The sequence below is a fragment of the Callithrix jacchus genome, chromosome 2 (genome assembly GCF_049354715.1).
Source record: "Callithrix jacchus isolate 240 chromosome 2, calJac240_pri, whole genome shotgun sequence".
Taxonomy (NCBI): domain Eukaryota; kingdom Metazoa; phylum Chordata; class Mammalia; order Primates; family Cebidae; genus Callithrix; species Callithrix jacchus.
Window position 1 is genome coordinate 164,430,994 of NC_133503.1, and position 24,428 is coordinate 164,455,421.

General features: G+C 38.6%; 1 protein-coding gene across 1 annotated transcript in view; it reads left to right on the forward strand.

Moving 5' to 3' along the window:
• C6 (complement C6) overlaps positions 1–24,428 on the forward strand; it is a 75,667-nt gene that overhangs the window by 35,129 nt on the left and 16,110 nt on the right. Inside the window, exons 9-13 of the mRNA XM_002745024.7 lie at positions 677–799; positions 11,980–12,146; positions 15,473–15,698; positions 16,555–16,726; positions 16,998–17,109. Coding sequence (XP_002745070.5) covers positions 677–799; positions 11,980–12,146; positions 15,473–15,698; positions 16,555–16,726; positions 16,998–17,109 — 800 coding nt within the window. The remainder of the gene's footprint in view (positions 1–676; positions 800–11,979; positions 12,147–15,472; positions 15,699–16,554; positions 16,727–16,997; positions 17,110–24,428) is intronic.

A 24,428-nucleotide genomic window follows, 5' to 3' on the forward strand; every position in this document is an offset into this window, starting at 1 on the left:
TTGAATTAACATGGGGACACAGAATAGCCAGGGAGGAGTTTGAAAATAATTCAGAGATCAGGAAGTCAGAATTTCTGAGATACAAAAAAGGGATTTGGAGGTAGGGGCTGAGTGAGTAGCTGAGTAAGGGAGAAGAAGCCTAGAGAGGTATGAGAATGACTGTTACAGGAAGAAACGTGGCCAAGAAGATCTGCATTTTAGATGACACACAGGGAAGCAATTGAAGTGGACTCAGTTCTCACAGAATCAGCAGTGGCCCAGAAAGTAGGTCTTAGAATGGAGAACAGATCAGATATGTCGTAGTCTCTCCATTTGCAGGACTACACAGTACAATGGCCAATAGAAAGGAAAAGCTTAGAGCTCCATCATGTTGAGTGGCAGCAAAGGGCAGGCAACAGGGACAGGCCATCACCATCCCCAGGTGATGAGCCACACTGGCTCATATGTGCTTCTGAGGGTCAGTGTTAAAGGGAGAGATAATGGACACTCAGACATACTCTTCTGTTCAGAACCATCTCTGGGCCCATGCAGGACTGAATATGTAGTTTATGGGGATTGGGGAAGAGAGGGGCTAATATAAAGTATCTGTAGCTCCGAAGTGACCAGAGCATCATGTCCCTCTTTGAATTGTCAATGGCGCATTCTCAGTGGTTTTTGTTTGTACTTCACTTCCCAGGTTTAACCCAGGAAGAAAGCCAACACTGTGTCCGGATTGAAACAAAGAAACGTGTTTTATTTGTTAAGAAAACAAAAGTGGAACATAGGTGTACCACCAACAAGCTTTCAGAGAAACATGAAGGTAACAGTACCCTCTCTTAGCAGCTTATCCAGTGTGCCCTGAGCCTGGCTGTCATTTACAGACCATATTGGACATGACTATGCTATTTTTAGCTTTTCATTCATTTCATTTCTATGCCTCAGAACCCTGTGTGTTGGGGGAGGAGATGCAAATAAAATACCATTAGCATTACCTAAAAAAGGAAATTGTTAAGGTTTTCTTTATCTCCTACTTAGGTTGCTCAATACATAATTTACTAATTTTACCCATGGACAGAACTCAATATTAGGAATTGTGAAGTGCATATGGGTGTGAAACAGAACCTTACAAGGTAAAGAAACATAAACATCCATTTAAAACACAGATTGACAAAGGTCTAAGAGAGGTATATTTTCTAAAAGGCTATAAGAAGAAAATGGGCAGAAGAAAATCCTGAGATTGAAATACATCAGATTTTGTGAAGAGAATAATTTTGGGCAGAAGAAAACAGGCAGAAGAAAATCCTGAGATCTAAATACATCAGATTTTGTAAAGAGAATTATTTTGGGGCCATGCATTAAAAAATGGCTGAAGACTCTGGCAAATGGAAAGAGTGAGAAAGAAAATCCATGCAAAAATAGAAGATACAAGTTATGTTTTGCAGAATGATCTTACTGCTTCCCAATTTTAGCCACTGCTTTCACTTTCTATCCAAATCTTCAACCCCAATAGGCTTTCACTTTTCTATCCCAATCCCCAACCCAGATATCCCTTCTGAACTCCAGACACCTACTGTCCACTAAACATCTCTACTGGAATGTCTCTAGGTAGCAATGCTTCACGTATTCTCTCGCTGCTGCTGTTGGTTCTTGTTCATATCGAATAGCCTTTACTTTATAGCCTAATAGGACTGTTGTGAAAACTAAGTGACATGATGTTTACAAGAAGCCTTGTAGAGTGACCAGCAGTGGTTGGCTCCTTTCACCTTTCTTCTCCTTCAGCAGTCCCAGCCTTGATAATGGCATCACCATCAACTAAGTCAATCAAGCCAGAAACCTGGCTGTTGTCTTTGATTCTACCCTCTTTCTAGCTTCTATATCTAATAAGTAAGTATGCACAATTCATTCCACCTCCTGAATGTCTCTGCAAGTTGTCTTAATCTTTTTATTTCCATGGATATAAAACTTTCCATGGAAGGCAAACCTTTCATTCATTATTTCCAACCTGGATTATTTCAGAAGCCCCCTAGATGGTCTCCCTGCCTCTAGTCTGGTTTATTCCAGTCTATTCTACACATTTTTATGAGAGGAATCTTCTCTATGGAAAACCTGATTCATGAAACCTTCATACTTGGAACAGGTCATGGTTCCATTTGGCCTTAAGCGTAAGTTCCTGTCCTTCTCTGCATAGCTAAACTTCATGCAGCCTCCTAAACAAGTCAGGCTCTCTCCTATGCCTTGCCATTATAAATAACTCCTTCCTCTCAGTAAAATTCTATTTCCTTATTTTGCCTGACTGCTCAGATTAAAAGGAAGCAGAATCACATAAATTCCCAAATTTGAAGCCTACCTTCTCATGGGGAAAACACACATACACAAAAAAAAACAATAAATAAATAATAAAATATAATATTTACTATAATAATAAATAATTTTAAATACAGTATCAGAAAAGATAGATGGTCTACATATACATGATATTGTTATGCACAAGCCAAATGAAAGAACTAGCTTGACAACTGCACAAAAAAAGAAAAAGAGGGCAAAAAGGCATATAGCATGCAAAACAAATAATCTGGCAATATTAACCAAAATATGAATTCAGATTCTATATCAGCTTATCATGCAGTAGAATAATTTAATGAGTATGAGTTCAATAAATCAAGAACTCAGAGATAAAATGGTTTAATATAAGAATTAATTAAGGATGATCCAAGATGGTTGAACAGGAACAGCTCTGGATTGCAGTTTCCAGCAAAAATGCAGAGGGTGAGTGATCACTGCATTTCCAAAATAAATTTTACTGCCCACAGACCAGGAGATTCCTGGGCAAAAAGTACCATGTGTCTCCAGTGCGGCTGTTTCAGCCAGCATAGCGGGTCCCCATACAAAAACTCACACAAATCTGGGTGCCATTTCAATTGTCACCTGGAATGCCTGGGAGACAGAATCGCCGTTCAACTGAAAAAAAAGTGGGGGCTGAAACAGGGAGCCACCTCCACAAAGAACAGCAATCTGAAATGCTCTAGATTGAGAGTTTCACAGCAAATACAGCTGGACCTGGGATGGTCCAGATCTGTGGGGGGAAGGGCGCCTGCCATTACTGAGGCAGTTCACCACTACCAGGCAGTCTGCCATTACTGAGGCAGTCCACCATTATCAAGGCAGTCCACCATTACCCAGGCAGTCTGCCATTAACGAGGCAGTCTGCCATTACAGAGGCAGTCCACCATTACTGAGGCAGACTGTGATTACCAAGGTAGTTCTAACTATACCCCTATAAACAAAACTGAAAGAAAGTTCACACAGCAGCTGGGCAGAGCCCACAACAGCTCAGCAACACCTCTGCTGGAAGACTGTGACTAGGCTACCTCCTTGCTGTGCAGGGCATCTCTGAAAAAAGGCAGAAGCATGACAGGAACTTACAAATAAAGCCCCACATTCCCAGTACAGAGCTCCTGGGGGAAAAAAAGGCAGTTATGAGTTCCACTGCAGCAGACTTAAATGTATCTGCCCAGCAGCTCTGAACAGAACAATGGCGCTCACAGCTCAGGACTTGAGCTCCTATAAGGGACAGACTCTCTCCTCAAGCAGTTCCCCAACCCCTGTATATCCAGAGACACCTCATAAAGGAGAGCTCAGGCTGATATCTGGTGGGTATCCTTCTGGGACGAAGATAACAGAAGAAGAAACTGGCAGAAACCCTTACTGTTCTGCAGCTGCTGAGGGTGACCCCCAGGCAGGCAAGGTCTGGAGTGGACCTCCAGCAGTCCTACAGCAGAAGGGCCTGTTAGAAGAAAAACTAAGACACAGAAAGAAATAACTTCATCATCAACCAAAAGGATGTCCAGAGATCCCATCTGAAAGCCACCAACCACAAAGATGGGAAGAAACCAGTGCAAAAAGGATGAAAGCAAAACCAGAACACCTCTCCTCCTCCAAGGGATCACATCTCCTCACCAGCAAGGGAATAAGGCTGGTTGGATAATGAGTCTGATGAATTAACAGAAACAGGCTTCAGAAGGTGGGTAATAACAACCTTCTCTGAGCTAAAAGAACCTGTTCTAACACAATGCAAAGAAACTAAGAACTTTGAAAAAAGGTTTGACAAAATGCTAATGAGAATAAACAACTTAGAGAGGAATATAAATGAATTGATGGAGATAAAAAACACAACATGACAACTTCACCAAGGATACACAAGTTTCAATAGCTGAATCAACAAAACAGAAGAAAGGATATCAGAGATTGAAGATCAACTCAATGAAATAAAATGAGAAGGCAAGATTAGAAAAAAAAAAAAGGAGTAAAAAGAAATAAACAAAGTCTTCAAGAAATATGGGACTATGTGAAAAGACCTAATCTACTTTCAATAGGTATACTTGAATGTGATAGAGAGAATGAATCCAAGATGGAAAACACTCTTCAGGATATTATCCAGGAAAACTTCCCCAGCCTGGCAAGGCAGGCCAATATTCAAGTCCAGGAAATACAGAGAACAGCACAAAGATATTCCTCAAGAAGAGCAACCCCAAGGCACATAATCATTAGATTCACTAGGGTTGAAATGAAGGAAAAAATACCAAAGGCAGCCAGAGGAAAAAGGTCAGATTATTAGACCCATATCCTTTGAATCTTCCTCACAAAGAGGCCATGCCCTTTTTTGTCTACCGCTCTTTCTCAAGACTCCCTTACCTTCTTGAGGCTTTAGGAAACCCCTGCCAGTTTCCTGCACATCACAGTGAAATGTGAGGGCCTTGAGACTACCACAGGAACCAGTTGTTTGGGTGGCCATGTTGGATATAAAAGATTCTCTCTAAGGCTTGCCGTTCCCATTCTACTACTTGAGAAGATTAAATGTACATAAGGGGACTTCAAAAAGTTCACAGGGAACTGGAATTTAAAATATAAAATATAAACTTTATTTATGAACATAAATTTCATAAAGCTCAAGACACATTTGTTAGTGATGATACCAGCCATCTAGTCCATCCTCAAAGAACTGAGGGTCCTAGGAATTTAATGGTGTCAATTCATGTTAATAACTGAAAAAAATGGATGCCTCTAAAAGATATTTTTAAGATTAGAAAACAAAAAGAAGTCAGAAGGCGTTAAAGAAGGACTGCAAGGTGGATATCTAATAATTTCCCATCTAAACTCTCACAAAATTGCCCTTGTTTGATTAGAGGAATGAGTAGGAACATTATCACAGTAGAGAAGGACTCTCTGATAAAGCTTTCCTGGGCATTTTTCTGCTAAAAATTTGGCTGTCTCAAAACACTCTCAATAAGAAGATGTTATTATTCTTTGACCCTTCAGAAAATTAACAAGCAGAATGCCTTGAGCATCCCACAAAACATTTCCATGACCTTTGCTCTTGACTAGGCTAATTTTGCTTTGGCTGGCCCACTTCCACCTCCTGGTAGCCATTACTTTGCTTGTACTTTGTCTTCAGGACCATAATGGTAAATCCATTTTTCATCTCCTGTGTACATTTCTTTTTTAAAAAATGCTTCAGGATCTGATCCTACATGTTTAAAATTTTTATTGAAAGCTCTGCTCTTGTGTGCAGCTGATCTGGGCACAATAGTTTCAGCAACCATTGAGTGGAAAGTTTGCTCATCTTTAATTTTTCAGATTGTGTAAACTGAACTAATTGAGATTTCCACAGTGTTGGCTATTGTTTGCACTGTTAATCATCACTCCTCTTCAATTAGGGCATGAACAAGGTAAATTTTTCCTTACAAATTCATGTAGATGGTCTACTGCTAGGAGTTTTCTCTTCAAAAATTATTTCTTCCCTTCCTACAATGCATTATGACTCTGAAGACTGCAGACTGCCTTGCATTATTGTCCCCATAAACTCTTCCCACGGCATCAGTGATTTCACCTTTCTTCCACCCAAGCTTTACCATAAATTCGATGTTTGGTCTTAACGTTTACTTTAGAAGAATTCAAGTTGCTCTGATTAGGCACTCTTTTCAAACTGATGTCTCACCCTTCTTTGTCCTCAAACTAGATTTTATTCAGTCATGTAATGGTAAGTTACTATGAATTTATTTTTGTGCAAAAAAAAATTGAAAGCCATGCATTTTTTTCATAATACACATTTTTCATTAATTTATTGAAGAGCCTCTTATGAGTTTCTGTCAAACTCCTCTTGTCAAACTATTCTTTCCAAGATTTTCCCCAAAGTGGTAGAATCTTAGGCCTGCACTAAGGAATCCACCAAGTCTATATTTCAGTTATCACATGTCCAATATTCACCATTCTCCCAGCTGCTCAAAATCTTTTCTACTTTTGAGAAGGAAAATGGCTATTTTATATAGTCTTTATCATTTTATGGTCAATGTTACAAATTCTATGATTCTAAATCCTAAAATATTTGGCTCTTGATATTTTAGTTCAAGCATTAAGAACTCAAGAATTCTTTTTCTCTCTCAAAAGCCTGGCCCTTGACATTAAAAACCCTAGCCTTCAAATCTATGACTTTTGCTAGCTTTATAAAAGTATACTTGCGAGCTCAAAAGACAAAATTTTACTCTTTTTCTCTCTCGATTCTTTCCAGGCTGAGGCTGTAAATATAGAAAGCCCATGATTCTGCTTCAGTTATGAGAGAAATAATAGAGATTAAAAAATATAAAAAGACACACAAAAATTAATATTAAAATATTAATCCAGGCCGGGCGTGGTGGCTTACTCCTGTAATCCCAGCACTTTGGGAGGCCAAGGTTGGCAGATCATGAGGTCAGGATATCTAGACCATCCTGGCCAACATAGTGAAACCCGGTCTCTACTAAAAATACAAGATAATAACTGGGTGTGGTGGCGTGCGTCTGTAATCCCAGCTACTCAGGAGGCTGAGGCAGGAGAATCACTTGAACCCAGGAGGCGGAGACTGCAGTGAGCTGAGATTGTGCCACTGCACTCCAGCCTGGCAACAGAGTGAGACTCCATCTCAATATCTATCTATCTATCTATCATCTATCTATCTGTCTATCTATCATCTCTAATACATAATTAATTAATCCAATACATAAATATAGAGCTCTGGAGTAAAGAAACATAAGCAAAGATGAGGCAATGAGAACTGGATTCATTTAATATATAAAACTAAGACTAAACAACAAGGGGAATAATTATTGTGTTCTTCTGTGTTGCTTAAGTGTTTATATGCTAAAGATGTAATAGCTATTTTGAAGTAACAAAATCTTGACATTGTAATTTTTAGCAGACAGTCCAGGAAGCCTTACCTTATTACCATCTCTATCGTTACTCATAATTAAGGTTAGGCACCCTGCTCTATGTACTCACTGCAACCTGCATGCACACCATCATAGCACTCATCACACTATATTATGTTTGCTTTCTATTTCCTCCAAAGTATGCAAATTCAGGACAGTGACATGGTCTTTATGTCCTCAATACTTCGTACCACGTCTAGCACATTATAAAAATTTAATAGATGTGATCAATGAACACATGAATGCTTGAAAGAATAAATGAATGGATAATTAACATTTATTGAACTCTTACTATGCTCTGGGCATTGTCCTAAGTGTTTTGTGTGTGTTAACTTCTAATTCTCACAAACCCATAAGAATGGTACAAATTATTACCCCCATTTTATAGATAAGGAAACATAGGCACTGAGAGGAAAAGCATGATTATGTAAATGAATAAATGAGTGTTTCTATTTGGCTTGAGCATAAATTTTTTGAAATAAAGCTGAGAAGGTAGGTTTGGTCCATATTAAACAGGGCTTGTGTGCCTTGCTAAAAAATATAGACTTACTCCTAGTAAATATTGTCAGTATCCCACATTTTATCTACAGAATGTTAATAGGTGTTGCATATGAAAAGGGAATTCCATCTTTAAATTGAAAAACTTTGAGTGTAACAGTGTTAAAGAGAAATTCTCAGAGCTTTTCAAATTATAAAGAGCATTGTGATCTTTTAAGCAGCTGAAATAGTATGCAAGTTTTTCCCTAAAATACCTTGCCAAGAAATTCACAGACTTAGTATTGAGCAGAACACACTAATGGATTGATGGATTGATTCAGTGGGAAAAACAGTAAAAATTATTAAGCAGGAAAGTAAATGTTATTTATAGAAATTATTTCTAGCTATGATATATTAAATTCATTGCATATTGACTAAATTTTCAGGTTAGACTATATTCAAGTGTTGACTCTAATGTTGATTGGCTATGTAATCAACATCAAGAATTTAATCTTTTTTCTTGTAAGTAAAATAAAAATAATAATATTTATTTCAAATGCTTACTGTGAGAATTAAATAAACCATCCATATAAATTGATGAGCACAAAGCCCAGCCTACACTAAATATTCAATTCATGTCTGCTGTAATTATTTTGTAGTTGCCCAAAGTGGCATGTAGTAAAGGCATATAAATAGGAAAATTGTAGTTGAAATTGTAAAATAAGCAAAAAAATTGAATAAACATGTCACAAAACAACATATTTAAATAACCAATAAACAAGAAAAGATAATCAAGAAAACTGGGAATCCAAAGGATAAAATTAAGACAATAAAATACCACCTCATACAAATGGTGAAAAAATTTAAATTAACAAGTATTGGCAGTAGAACTTCACAACCTGCCATACATTGCTGGTGGGAGTATAAATTATTAATACCATTTTGGAAACTATTTGGCAATATCCACTAAAGTGAAACATAAATGCACACACACTTAGAAACTCTACTACTAGGTGTGCACCAAGAGAAATATGAACAAACATGGAGCAAAAATAAGAATATTCAAAGCAGCATTAATTTATTAGATATAATTCAAACGTCTATCAAGAGTAAAATGGATAAATTATGATATGAATTAACTACTGCTACAAACAAGGTAGACAAATGTCACAAACATAAAACTGAGCAAAAGGAAGCATGCACAAAATGGTACATGTTTTAAAACTTTATGTAAAGTTTAAAATATGCAAATCTAATCTATAGCAATAATAATAAAATTGGCATTTACATTTGGGGATGGAATAATGACTGGATGAAAATATGAAGGAGGCTTTTGGGTGTTGCTAGAGTTCTATTTCTAGACATGGGCAGTGATTATTTGAGTGTGCTCACTTTTTACAAATAATTGAACTGTATGCTTAATGATTTGTGTACATTTGTGTCAATATTATACTTCAGCATTAAAGTCTACTTAAAATGTAAGAAAATACTAGGCCCGATCTCGTCTGATCTCGGAAGCTAAGCAGGGTTGGGCCTGGTTAGTATTTGGATGGGAGACCACTTTGGAATACCAGGTGCTATAGCCTTTGAAAAATAATAATAAATAAATAAATAAATACCTTTAAAAAAAGAAAATACTAGGCTATAATGAGGGCTACTTAGGAAACTGAGTTAATGTAGAGGAATTGACATGAGAAAATATCAAATATGAACCCCAGTTTTCAGCCTGTAGGAGCAAGAGGACACTGCAAAGTCAGAGACTATTGCAATAGGCTCCAAACTGATTTTTCAAATATTCATTGCTACCAGCTGACACAGTACTGCGAATATTCCTGAATCATTTTAAATCCCCACCTCAAAACAGTTGCATTGTTTCTAGAAAATGCAACTGTTTCTAAACCTGAAGAATGAAGTCTAATTTCTTTGGCTTTACATCCGGATTCTCTCAATTTTGCTGTTCTTCCCCCTCCCTGGACCTTCCACTTCAACTCTAACTGATGCTTATATGTGCTGTCTCCAGGGCATGGTACATCTGCCCTGACTCCAAGTCCTTGTCCATTGTACGCCCATGGCTTAGAAGGCCATCATCTCCCTAATAAGTCTCACCTTTCCTTCCAGGAACACGTTAGTCTTCCTTCAGAGCACCATCCTAATTGTCAAAGATGACACAATTATTTCACTTTCCTAACTAGGTAATCATTGTTTTTACCATTAAGTAATACTTAGCAAAAAAACTGTTTTATTGGTCTTTAATTTCCTTTCTTTTCTTCCATTTTCCCTCCCTCTCTACCTCCCTCTCCCCTTTCTGCCTTCCTTCCTTTCTTCTTTTCCATCCTTTTTTATTTCTCCATAGCCTTGCTGGCGTATTTATGTACCTATTCCATATACTCACTGAGAGTCTCAGTTCTTAACATGATATTTTATATTTATCTGGGCCTGGCATATAGAAGATCCTCAAAAAATGTTTATTGATAACAATTTGCCTAAAGTCAAAGACACAGACACATTGAAGAGCAAAACACACACAAGAACATAGATTTGTCTATTTCTAACCCTGAGCCAGTTCAATTAAATCATTAGACTTTAAACTTTTCAACTCTATAACTATATCATTAAAATTTTTTTGAGGTACCATGGAAACAACACAGAAAGAAAGAAAAAAGAAAAATTTTTTGAGGATATATCACTAATATGTATTTTTTACTAAAGAATTATATAAATGTATTATTCAAAAATGTGCATTAAAATATGCAAATGCAAAAATTGACTTTTTAAAAAATAGTGTATATGAAATAAACAGAATTTTATCTTCTTCATAGTAGTGGCTACAAACATTTAAAAACAAAGTTCATTGATAAATCCATATGTTACAAAAGCTTCTTGAAATTTTCTGACATGCTTTGATGAGCTTTGGTGTTCATCTTATTATGTGGCTTCTGAGAAGACTGCAGAAGGAGAAATATTCATTCTGTCTTTTACTAGTTTTTTCCCTTACATTTGCATTATTGGCATTATCTTTGATCTGCATTTTCTTTCTGGAGTCATTTTAAGCCCCTTGCTCACTTGCAAGAGTAAGCTAATGTGACAGTAAACAGACTTCCTCTTTCTTCAGTACCCCATGCCCCTCACAGATAACCATTACCAGTGTCAGCCCATTTATGAAATACATGACATCAATCTAAATATGAAGTAACGTGGCAAAGCCACTGTCAATGTGTACATGATATATTGGCAAATCCTAATTTGCCTTCTACTTTTATATAAAAAATCAATACGAAAACCTCTAAAACTTTCATTGTATAACTTTGTTTTGTTACACCTTGTACCTGTGTTTTCTTACACACTTCACTTTAAAAGCAGGCATACTATTTTCTTCATAGGAAGAGAACTTCATCCATTCTTCCAATCATTCTAGCCTATCTTACTGTAGAAGTTCTGAAGAGTGGGGGCATACTAATTCTTACTGGTAGACACCAAATTAATGCCATTAACCATCACCCATATCAGTAGCCTTTGTATTTGCTATTATTTCTTACTACCATTCCTTATTACTCAGTCTCTATCCACGTTAGTTAAAGTTACGATCTTGTTAGTGGAAATTATTTTGGAAATTTGTATGAAAGAATTGTTCTATATACTTTAACAGTAAATGTCATTGTGTCTAAAGAAACATTGTGCCAACTCTTAACCTGATGGTTAATTTTTTTGTGTTACTTGTGCTTTACCTCTGTCTTTAAGTATAAAATCATTCTATCATTTTTTCCCTGTAATTGGAAGTTTCAGCATGACAGCCAATTGATTGGCTACCAGAAACCATGTGAGGTAAGTTAGTCTGGGCACCCAAAACATATGCTAACATAAATCAGAAGCAGGATGGCTGGCATGAAAGAGGAGGGGGCAGAGTAGTCTAGGACTCAGCTGTATTTGCATCCCAGTCCCGTCTCTTAGTAACTATGTGTTTCAGGACAAATTACTTTCAGCTTCAATGTTCATGTTTATAATAATATCTACTTCTCAGGGTTGTCATGAGAATTATATAAGATAATGTGGTTAAAGTGCCTGACATCTACCAGATGCCGAATAAATGGTAGCTGTTAGTGCTGTTATTATTATTTCTATTATTAAACTCCCTACAGGGAGGAGTGTTAACTGGCTTTTTCACTTAGCTTACTTAACGTAACTACGTATCATCTACTTCTTCCTTCTGTGCAAATAGGCTGGTTTTTTAGAATAGGAATTTGCACTAAAATTAAATGGGTATTTTTATCGAAACACCCTGCAGGTTCATTTTTGCAGGGAGCAGAGAAATCCATATCCCTAATTCGAGGTGGAAGGAGTGAGTATGCAGCAGCTTTGGCATGGGAGAAAGGGAGCTCTGGTCTGGAGGAGAAGACATTTTCTGAGTGGTTAGAATCAGTGAAGGAAAATCCTGTTGTGGTTGACTTTGAGGTAAGAATAAAAATTATTCCAGGTAAGAGACCTAAAGTAGTTCTCTAGCAGCCCAAATTGCACATCACACAATTTATTTTTCATTTTCATTTCAGACAATAAAGGAAATGTCTTTCTTTAGCATTCATGCACAATGTACCTTCTTTATTATAGTTTAAGTTTTGGGGTACATGTGCTTAATGTACAGGTTTGCTGCATAGGTATACACATGCCATGGTGGTTTGCTGCACCTAACAACCCATTATCTACATTAGGTATTTCTCCTAATGTTATCCCTCCTCTAGCCCCCCACCCCCCAGCAGGCCCCAAGGTCTGATATTCCCCTCTCTGTGCCCATGGGTTCTCACTATTCAACTCCCACTTATGAGCAAGAACATGCGGTGTTTCATTTTCTGTTCTTGTATTAGTTTGCTGAGAATGATGGTTTTCAGTTTCATTCATGTCCCTGCAAAGGACATGAACTCATCATTTTTATGGCTGCAAAGCAGTCCATGGTGTATATGTGACACATTTTCTTTATCCAGTCTATCATTGATGGGCATTGAGGTTAGTTCCAAGTCTTTGCTATTGTGAACAGTGCTGCAGTAAACATACGTGTGCATATATCTTTATAGAATGATTTATAATCCTTCTATAAATAGAAGTATATACCCAGTAATCAGATTGCTGGGTCAAATGCTATTTCTAGTTCTAGATCCTTGAGGAATCGCCACACTGTCTTCCACAATGGTTAAATTAATTTACACTCCCTCCAACAGTGTAAAAGGGTTCCTAATTCTCCACATCCTCTCCAGTGTCTCTTGTTTCTTGACTTTTTAATGATCACCATTCTAACTGGTATGAGATTGGATCTCATTGTGGTTTTGATTTGCATTTCTCTAATGACCAGTGATGATGAGCTTCTTTTCATACGTTTATTGGCTGCATAAATGTCCTTTGAGAAATGCCTGTTTTCATATCCTTTGCCTACTTTTTGATAGGGTTATTTGTTTTTGTTTTTGTAAATTTGTTTAAGTTCTTTGTAGATTCTGGATATTAGCCCTTAGTTAGATGCATAGATGGCAAAATTTTCTCCTATTCTGTATGTTGCGTGTTCACGCTGATGATAGTTTCTTTTGCTGTGCGGAAGCTCTTTAGATTAATTAGATCCCATTTGTCTATTTTGGCTTTTGTTGCCACTGCTTTTGGTGTTTCAGTCATGAAGTCTTTCTCCTGAATGGTATTGCCTAGGTTTTCTTCTACAGTTTTTATGGTTGTAGGTCTTACATTTAAGTCTTTAATCCATCTTGAGTTAATTTTTTTATAAGGTGTAAGGAAGGGATCCAGTTTCAGCTTTCTGCATATGGCTAGCCAGTTTTCCCAACACCATTTATTAAATAAGGAATCCTTTCTCCATTGCTTGTTGTCAGGTTTGTCAAGGATCAGATGGTTGTAGATGTGTGGTGGTATTTCTGAGGCTTCTGTTCTGCTCCATTGGTCTGTATACCTGATGTGGTACCAGTACCATGCTGCTTTGGTTACTGTAGCCTTGTTTGAAGTCACATGGCGTGATGCCTCCAGTTTTGTTCTTTTTGCTTAGGATTGTTTTGGCTATGTGGGCTCCTTTTTTGTTCAATATAAAATTTAAAGTAGTTTTTTTCTAATTCTACGAAGAAAGTCAATGGTAGCTTGATGGGAATAACATTGAATCTATAAATTACTTTGGGCAGTATGGCCATTTTCACAGTATTTATTCTTCCTAACCATGAGCATGGAATGTTTTTCCATTTGTTTGTGTCCTCTCATTTCCTTGAGCAATGGTTTATAGTTCTCCTTGAAGAGGTTCTTTACATGCCTCGTAAGTTGTACTCTTAGTTATTTTATCCTCTTTGTAGCAACTGTGAATGGAAGTTCATTCATGATTTGGCTCTCTATTATTGATGTATAGGAACGCTTGTGATTTTTGCACATTGATTTTGTATCCCGAGACTTTGCTGAAGTTGCTTATCAGCTTAAGGAAATTCTGGGCTGAGGCGATGGGGTTTTCTAAATATACAATCATGTCGTCTGCAAACAGACAATCTGACTTTCTCTTTTCCTAATTGAATACCCTTATTTCTTCCTCTTGCCGATTGCCCTGGCCAGAACTTCCTTAAATGTTAAATTGCATGTCCATTACTTTTGCTTTTTAAACAAGCATTCTACAGTATGGTATTTAGAATTCCTGGCATGCATGAAACACCAGGAAATGGAACTTAGTGAATAAAAATGCTCAAACTTGCCTTGGGTAGTACTTTTTATTTTTCCATGTATACAATAAATCTGGTTTGTGTTTTTCTTGCAACTCTTTGATGAACACCCCTAAGTGTTCATTTGTAGCTCTATGAGATAAATGAGATTTTAGATCCATTTGACTTCCTGTTTCTACTACTACTGATTGAATTTACCATTTTTGTATTTGATGTAATTGCATTGAAAGGTGAGATTTATTATTTATGGAATACTTTACCCACATATCAGCCATATGTCATTTAGAATCTGTTTTGCCCAAAACATATTCACATTTTTTAAATGGCCTCCAAATAAGCCATTATGTTCATTTTATTTAAATGAAGATAAAATAGTTCAATCATTATGAAAATAGAATCATTTACATACATTGTGAAGATGTATTGAGCTCTACAGGTTATGAGAGAAAAATGAGACCCAGCTGCCCTTCTGGGTACTTGCAAGTTATATTGCACTAGGTGGTCATTTCTTTGAGGTTTTACAATGTTAATAAAATGAGCCATGATTTATCCATTAGCTACATTATTTGTTGCTGTAATTCTTCCATTTATCCTACTGGCTAGTTTATTTCTTCATTTTCTCCCACTCCACATTTTCTCATCTAACTCCAACAAAAGCATAAACTGTCCCTGGAAATAAAGAACATTGAAAGCCTCTTTTATCCTTTCTAGATTTTTGCTGCTTGAATCAAATTTAATGAGGTTTCAGTAGAGCAGTAAAGAGTTAACCTAACGCTTGGTCACCTAGCCCAGTGCTTTGATGCTTACATGGGATACTTAATAAATAACATGACATACAACCAAGTAAGCAATACCTCCCATGTAGCTTCCTTCATAATAATATTTCAGGGAAGATAATTGCCATATACATCACACCTGTCCACAAGTAGAAGGCTTTTGCCCGCTAGTTCAACAAGTGGCAATACTATATTCTTCAACAGTCTCTTTCAAGTATAGAATTTTCAGGCTCTCCCTCTCATTTCATGAGAACTGGGCAGAAATGGCAACCTATTACCAAAGGCAATGTGACTGGACCTCCTCTCTCCCATTTTCTCCTAGCTTGCCCCCATCGTGGACTTGGTAAGAAACATCCCCTGTGCAGTGACAAAACGGAACAACCTCAGGAAAGCTTTCCAGGAGTATGCAGCCAAGTTCGATCCTTGCCAGTGTGCTCCATGCCCTAATAATGGCCGACCCACCCTCTCAGGGACTGAATGTCTGTGTGTGTGTCAGAGTGGCACCTATGGTGAGAACTGTGAGAGACGGTCTCCAGATTATAAATCCAGTAAGTATCAGGAATCTGTGGTGAAGTAGACACATTTTCCCCTCCAAAGAATATTCTAAGTTGGGCAATTAAAAAGAAACGAAACTTCTCTCAGGAGCCTCCACCTTGTACAGGCTCACAAGGAAGATAAACCTGCAAAAAGTGTGAGTCTCAGCTGTAAACTACCAGCTTTGTGACCTTGGGAAAGTTACCTAGTTTCCCTATGCCTCGATCTGTTCATCCATAAAATGGGAAAACATCAGTATCTATCTAGGGAATATAAATATATTATATATGTATCTCAAAAATACATGCACAATGCTCATAACATAAAAAATCAAACGTAAGATAAAATATGTAATACTGATATTATAAGCCTCTTATGTATTGTAATATAGAAGAAGGATGGCTTTATAATAAAAGATAAATTAAGCGACAACCAAAGTTTTCATTCAGGACTAAATAATGTTCATATTTACCTCAAATCCTCCTCAGAAACAGGATAAGGCATGGGAGTAAGAATATATTGTACCACAATTAAAAATGCAATTTAATATGCATCTATTAAGAAGATGTTCATGTTTATACATATATGAGTTAAAAGGCCTCCAAAGCAAAGAGTACAGAGGTTAGCAGTTGAAAATAATTCATAATGGTTGCCATTTTATTTAGACTTGTGGGAACAAAGCCTAAAAGGAAATCAGGCAATGTATCAGGCCCCCTCCACAGGTAATTTCTTTTAATCCTCAGAATAACCCTATCAGATTCCACAAAGGAAATCACTCAGTTAAAAAGTGGGGAAACCGGGTTGGCCTTGCCTCAAAACCTAAATTCAGCTGCTCCATGATCCATGGGGGTGAGTCTTCCTTTGTTCCAGATGCAGTAGATGGACACTGGGGTTGCTGGTCTTCCTGGAGTACCTGTGATGCTACTTATAAGAGATCGAGAACCCGAGAATGCAATAACCCTGCCCCGCAACGAGGAGGGAAACGCTGCGACGGGGAGACGCGACAAGAGGAAGACTGCACATTTTCAATCATGGAAAACAAGTAAGGCCGGGTAAGGGGAAAGAATGGGTCATTTCCCCCTAACTCTCACTAACATTGAGAGTTCAAACGGTTGTTAGTCTACTGCTAAGTAAAGAAACAATTAGAAGTTTACCTGTGCCAACACAGAATATTAATGAGGCATTGGGTCTGCTGCTCTGCCTTTTTCTGTATATAATGTTTTCTCTTTAATACATAATATATATAGTGTGTATATACGTATACACATAAACATATACGCACGTGTACACGTATATTTATGTCTCCCTTTTAGTGGACAACCATGTATCAACGATGATGAAGAAATAAAAGAGGTTGATCTTCCTGAGATAGAAGCAGCTTCTGGGTGTCGTCAGCCAGTTCCTCCAGAAAATGGATTTATCCGGGTCAGCATCCTAATCCTCAATTTTGTTTGTAGTTTTAAAACCCTCAAATAGTATAGACTGCCTTTTAATTGGAGTTATTGTTTTCCTATTTGAATAATAACCTGTTGACTTTATTTTTTTTATTTATTTATTTTTTTAATTTTTTATTGGATTTTAGGTTTTGGGGTACATGAGCAGAGCATGCAAGACAGTTGCGTAGGTACACACATGGCAGTGTGCTTTGCTTTTCTTCTCCCCTTCACCCACATTTGGCATTTCTCCCCAGGCTATCCCTCCCCACCTCCCCCTCCCACTGGCCCTCCCCTTTTCCCCCCAATAGACCCCAGTGTTTAGTACTCCCCTTTCTGTGTCCATGTGTTCTCATTTTTCATCACCCACTTATGAGTGAGGATATGCGGTGTTTCATTTTCTGTTCTTGTGTCAGTATGCTGAGGGTGATGTTTTCCAGATTCATCCATGTCCCTACAAACAACACGAACTCATCATTTCTGATTGCTGCATAATATTCCATGGTGTATATGTGCCACATTTTTCCAATCCAGTCTATTATCAATGGGCATTTGGGTTGATTCCAGGTCTTTGTTATTGTAAACAGTGCTGCAATGAACATTCGTGTACATGTGTCCTTATAGTAGAACGATTTATAGTCTTTTGGATATATACCCAGTAATGGGATTGCTGGGTCAAATGGAATTTCTATTTCTAAGGCCTTGAGGAATCGCCACACTGTCTTCCACAATGGTTGAACTAATTTACACTCCCACCAACAGTGTAAAAGTGTTCCTTTTTCTCCACATCCTCTCCAGCATCTGTTGTCTCCAGATTTTTTAATGATCGCCATTCTAACTGGCATGAGATGGTATCTCAATGTGGTTTTGATTTGCATCTCTCTGATGACCAGTGACGATGAGCATTTTTTCATATGATTGTTGGCCTCGTATATGTCTTCTTTCGTAAAGTATCTGTTCATATCCTTTGCCCATTTTTGAATGGGCTTGTTTGTTTTTTTCCTATAAATCTGTTTGAGTTCTTTGTAAATTCTGGATATCAGCCCTTTGTCAGATGGGTAGACTGCAAACATTTTTTCCCATTCTGTTGGTTGCCGATCCACTCTAGTTACTGTTTCTTTTGCCGTGCAGAAGCTGTGGAGTTTCATTAGGTCCCATTTGTCTATTTTGGCTTTTGTTGCCAATGCTTTTGGTGTTTTGGTCATGAAGTCCTTGCCTACTCCTATGTCCTGGATGGTTTTGCCTAGATTTCCTTCTAGGGTTTTTATGGTGCCAGGTCTTATGTTTAAGTCTTTAAACCATCTGGAGTTAATTTTAGTGTAAGGTGTCAGGAAGGGGTCCAGTTTCTGCTTTCTGCACATGGCTAGCCAGTTTTCCCAACACCATTTGTTAAACATGGAATCCTTTCCCCATTGCTTGTTTTTGTCAGGTTTATCAAAGATTGTATAGTTGTATGTATGTTGTGTTGCCTCCGGTGCCTCTGTTTTGTTCCATTGGTCTATATCTCTGTTTTGGTACCAGTACCATGCTGTTTTGATTACTGTAGCCTTGTAGTATAGTTTGAAATCCGGTAGTGTGATGCCCCCCGCTGTGTTCTTTTTGCTTAGAATTGACTTGGCTATGCGGGCTCTCTTTTGGTTCCATATGAAGTTCATAGTGGTTTTTTCCAGTTCTGTGAAGAAAGTCAATGGTAGCTTGATGGGGATAGCTTTGATTCTGTAAATTACTTTGGGCAGTATAGCCATTTTCACGATATTAATTCTTCCTAACCATGAACATGGAATGTTTCTCCATCTGTTTGTGTCCTCTCTGATTTCGTTGAGCAGTGGTTTGTAGTTCTCCTTGAAGAGGTCCCTTACGTTCCTTGTGAGTTGTATTCCAAGGTATTTTATTCTTTTTGTAGCAATTGCGAATGGCAGTTCGCTCTTGATTTGGCTTTCTTTAAGTCTGTTATTGGTGTAGACGAATGCTTGTGAGTTTTGTACATTGATTTTATATCCTGAGACTTTGCTGAAGTTGCTTATCAGTTTCAGGAGTTTTTGGGCTGAGGCGATGGGGTCTTCTAGGTACACTATCATGTCGTCTGCAAATAGAGACAATTTGGCTTCCACCTTTCCTATTTGAATACCCTTTATTTCTTTTTCTTGCCTGATTGCTCTGGCTAGAACTTCCAGTACTATATTGAATAGGAGTGGTGAGAGAGGGCATCCTTGTCTAGTGCCAGATTTTAAAGGGAATGCTTCCAGTTTTTGCCCATTCAGTATGATATTGGCTGTTGGTTTGTCATAAATAGCTTTTATTACTTTGAGATACGTTCCATCGATACCGAGTTTATTGAGGGTTTTTAGCATAAAGGGCTGTTGAATTTTGTCAAATGCCTTCTCTGCGTCAATTGAGATAATCATGTGGTTTTTGTTTTTGGTTCTGTTTATGTGGTGAATTACGTTGATAGACTTGCGTATGTTGAACCAGCCTTGCATCCCTGGGATGAATCCTACTTGATCATGATGAATAAGTTTTTTGATTTGCTGTTGCAATCGGCTTGCCAATATTTTATTGAAGATTTTTGCATCTATGTTCATCATGGATATTGGCCTGAAGTTTTCTTTTCTCGTTGGGTCTCTGCCGGGTTTTGGTATCAGGATGATGTTGGTCTCATAAAATGATTTGGGAAGGATTCCCTCTTTTTGGATTGTTTGAAATAGTTTTAGAAGGAATGGTACCAGCTCCTCCTTGTGTGTCTGGTAGAATTCGGCTGTGAACCCGTCTGTACCTGGGCTTTTTTTGTGTGGTAGGCTCTTAATTGCTGCCTCAACTTCAGACCTTGTTATTGGTTTATTCATAGTTTCAGCTTCCTCCTGGTTTAGGCTTGGGAGGACACAGGAGTCCAGGAATTTATCCATTTCTTCCAGGTTTACTAGTTTATGCCCATAGAGTTGTTTGTAATATTCTCTGATGATGGTTTGAATTTCTGTGGAATCTGTGGTGATTTCCCCTTTATCATTTTTTATTGCATCTATTTGGTTGTTCTCTCTTTTCTTTTTAATCAATCTGGCTAGTGGTCTGTCTATTTTGTTGATCTTTTCAAAAAACCAGCTCTTGGATTTATTGATTTTTTGAAGGGTTTTTCGTGTCTCAATCTCCTTCAGCTCAGCTCTGATCTTAGTTATTTCTTGTCTTCTGCTGGGTTTTGAGTTTTTTTGATCTTGCTCCTCTAGCTCTTTCAATTTTGACGATAGGGTGTCAATTTTGGATCTCTCCATTCTCCTCATATGGGCACTTATTGCTATATACTTTCCTCTAGAGACTGCTTTAAACGTGTCCCAGAGGTTCTGGCACGTTGTGTCTTCGTTCTCATTGGTTTCGAAGAACTTCTTTATTTCTGCCTTCATTTCGTTGTTTACCCAGTCAACATTCAAGAGCCAGTTGTTCAGTTTCCATGAAGCTGTGCGGTTCTGGGTCTGTTTCTGAATTCTGAGTTCTAACTTGATTGCATTATGGTCTGAGAGGCTGTTTGTTATGATTTCAGTTGTTTTGCATTTGTTGAGCAGTGCTTTACTTCCAATTATGTGGTCAATTTTAGAGTAGGTGTGATGTGGTGCTGAGAAGAATGTGTATTCTGTGGATTTGGGGTGGAGAGTTCTGTAAATGTCTATCAGGTTTGCTTGCTCCAGGTCTGAGTTCAAGCCCTGGATATCCTTGTTGATTTTCTGTCTGGTTGATCTGTCTAATATTGACAGTGGAGTGTTAAAGTCTCCCACTATTATTGTGTGGGAGTCTAAGTCCTTTTGTAAGTCATTAAGAACTTGCCTTATGTATCTGGGTGCTCCTGCATTGGGTCCATATATGTTTAGGATCGTTAGCTCTTCTTGTTGTATTGATCCTTTTACCATTATGTAATGGCCTTCTTTGTCTCTTTTGATCTTTGTTGCTTTAAAGTCTATTTTATCAGAGATGAGAATTGCAACTCCTGCTTTTTTTTGCTTTCCATTAGCTTGGTAAATCTTCCTCCATCCCTTTATTTTGAGCCTTTGTGTATCCTTGCATGTGAGATGGGTTTCCTGGATACAGCACACTGATGGGTTTTGGCTTTTTATCCAATTTGCCAGTCTGTGTCTTTTGATTGGTGCATTTAGTCCATTTACATTTAGGGTTAATATTGTTATGTGTGAATTTGATACTGCCATTTTGATGCTAAGTGGCTGTTTTGCCTGTTAGTTGTTGTAGATTCTTCATTATGTTGATGCTCTTTAGCATTCAGTGTGATTCTGGAATGGCTGGTACTGGTTGATCCTTTCTATGTCTAGTGCCTCTTTTAGGAGCTCTTGTAAAGCAGGCCTGGTGGTGACAAAATCTCTGAGTACTTGCTTGTTCGCAAAGGATTTTAGTTTTCCTTCACTTCTGAAGCTCAGTTTGGCTGGATATGAAATTCTGGGTTGAAAGTTCTTTTCTTTAAGAATGTTGAATATTGGCCCCCACTCTCTTCTGGCTTGTAGTGTTTCTGCCGAGAGATCTGCTGTGAGTCTGATGGGCTTCCCTTTGTGGGTGACCCGACCTTTCTCTCTGGCTGCCCTTAGTATTCTCTTCTTTATTTCAACCCTGTTGAATCTGACGATTATGTGCCTTGGGGTTGCTCTTTTTGCGGAATATCTTTGTGGTGTTCTCTGTATTTCCTGCAATTGAGTGTTGGCCTGTCTTGCTAGGTGGGGGAAATTTTCCTGGATGATGTCCTGCAGAGTATTTTCCAGCTTGGATTTATTCTCTTCGTCCCTTTCTGGTACACCTATCAAACGTAGGTTAGGTCTTTTCACATAGTCCCACATTTCTTGGAGACTTTGTTCATTCCTTTTTGCGCTTTTTTCTCTGGTCTTGGTTTCTCGTTTTATTTCATTGAGTTGGTCTTCGACTTCAGATATTCTTTCCTCTGCTTGGCCAATTCGGCTATTGAAACTTGTGTTTGCTTCGCGAAGTTCTCGTATTGTGTTTTTCAGCTCCTTTAATTCATTCATATTCCTCTCTAAGGTATCCATTCTTGTTATCATTTCCTCGAATCTTTTTTCAAATCTTTTTTCAAGGTTCTTAGTTTCTTTGCATTGATTTAATACATGATCTTTTAGCTCACAAAAGTTTCTCATTATCCACCTTCTGAAGTCTAATTCCGTCATTTCGTCACAGTCATTCTCTGTCCAGCTTTGTTCCCTTGCTGGTGAGGAGTTTTGGTCCTTTCTAGGAGGCGACGTGTTCTGGTTTCGGGTGTTTTCCTCCTTTTTGCGCTGGTTTCTTCCCATCTTTGTGGATTTTTCCGCTGGTCGTCTGCGTAGTTGCTGACTTTTCGATTGGGTCTCTGAGTGGACACCCAGAATGTTGATGATGAAGTATTTCTGTTGCTTGATTTTCCTTCTACCAGTCTAGCCCCTTCGCTGTACGACTGCTGAGGTCCGCTCCAGACCCTGCTTGTCTGGGGTGCACCTCTAGCAGCTGTGGCACAGCGAGGGATGCTACCAGTATCTTTTTCTGCTATCTGTGTCCCAGGATGATGCCTGCCTAATGTCAGTCTTTTGGATATAGAGGGGTCAGGGAGCTGCTTGAGGAGACAGTTTGTACTTTATAGGGGTTTAATTGCTGAGCTGTGCGCTCTGTTGTTCCTTCAGGGCTGTTAGGCTGCTATGTTTTATTCTGCTGCAACAGAGCTCATTAAAAAACCCTTTTTTTTTTTCCCTCAAATGCTCTGTGTTGAGGGGTTTGGGCTTTATTTTTGGATGTTCGATGAGGTGTCCTGCCCAGCTAGAAGGCAGACTAGCCACTGTTTGGCTGCCAAGGTTCCGCCCTGCTGTTGTGTGATTCACCCTGTTCCTACAGGCTCTGCTGTGGTCTCCGCCACGCCCTGCGGCGGAGTCTCTTCGTTGTAGCGTGTTGCCTCAGCAACGGCAGGCTGCGTCAGCAGTGGGCGTGTATCTCAGTTGGGGCGGGTTGCCTCGGCAACGGCTGGCTGCGTCAGCAGTGGGCGTGTATCTCAGTTGGGGCAGGTTGCCTCAGTAGTGGTGGACGCCCCTCCCCCACAGAGCGTCTCGGGCCGTCTGCTCGGGATAGTTTGAAATCGCGGTTTTGTTCGTCCCACTGGGTATCCCAAACGATCTGTCCCTACAATCCCCTGGGCTGGGCTTCTGTCCAAGTCTCATTCAGTCTCAAGTCCAGCCCTCTCAAGTCTCAGGTTGCCGTTTCAACAAGGCACCCGGACAAGCGCGCCCTGTGGGGATTGCTGTGTAGGGCCGGCCGCCGCCACCCCGGCTGCCGGCTTTGCCAGGCAGACCTACTGCCTGGCGTCCCGTGTCTTTTTTATACTTGGGAGTTTCCCCATTCTGTGGGCAACAAAGATCAGTCTGGAAATGCAGCTCAGACTCACCGTTTGCGGATTCAACGCGAGCGCCAATCCTGGGTTGTTCTCACAGAGCCATCTTGAGTCCTCCCCCTGTTGACTTTAATATTTAGAAACTGCCCCTCTTCCATCTTGAATTTCCTAGCGATGTCTTCACAGCCAGTTGTTAGACTAAAGGAAAGCAGATTGCTTAGGTTTCTTGGAAAGAGAATGGAACTTCAGTGTAATATAAGATTGTATTATTTGTGAGAATTTGCAAGTAAAATCTGGCTATTTCAGAGTCTGAGCAGATACCCTTATCTAAGGAATGTTTAGAGAAACACACTGTACATTGGCTATAATCATAGGATGTGTTTAGTCTGTACTGTCTTATTAGGTTAGAAACCTGTAGAACTCTTAAGTTTCAACATTTTTTATTAAGCCACAATAGGTTTCTATGATTTTTTAAAAGCTGAATACTTTCTGTCAGACAGATCTGTGGCTTTAGACATAAATTTTTCCGGTGACACATGATATCTAAAATTGATCACAAAAAGCATACTTCCTATTTTCTCTTACTTTTCTTAAACTTAGTAACATCTTTACATTAATCTTTTCCCAACTATATCACACTTATGATAAAAAAATCAATAACACTCAATTCTCTAAGCCCAACAAATAGTTTTATTCATAGAGTGTAGTCTGGGCTAATGTATCTTCCATATTCACTTATCTTCTGCCCATGCATAAGGACAATGCCTAAAAGCTGATGAGGAGGAAATATTTCAGAAGGAGAGCATTTTATTTAGTCTTTTCTCTAGTAAAGAGGTTCTCAAACTCAACAATGCATTGAAGGACCTGTTGAAACACAGATCGCCGGGTCTCACTCACCGGACCTCCAATAGTTCCCAACACCTACTGGAGTTTCTGATCCAGTAGGTCATGGGCAGGGCACA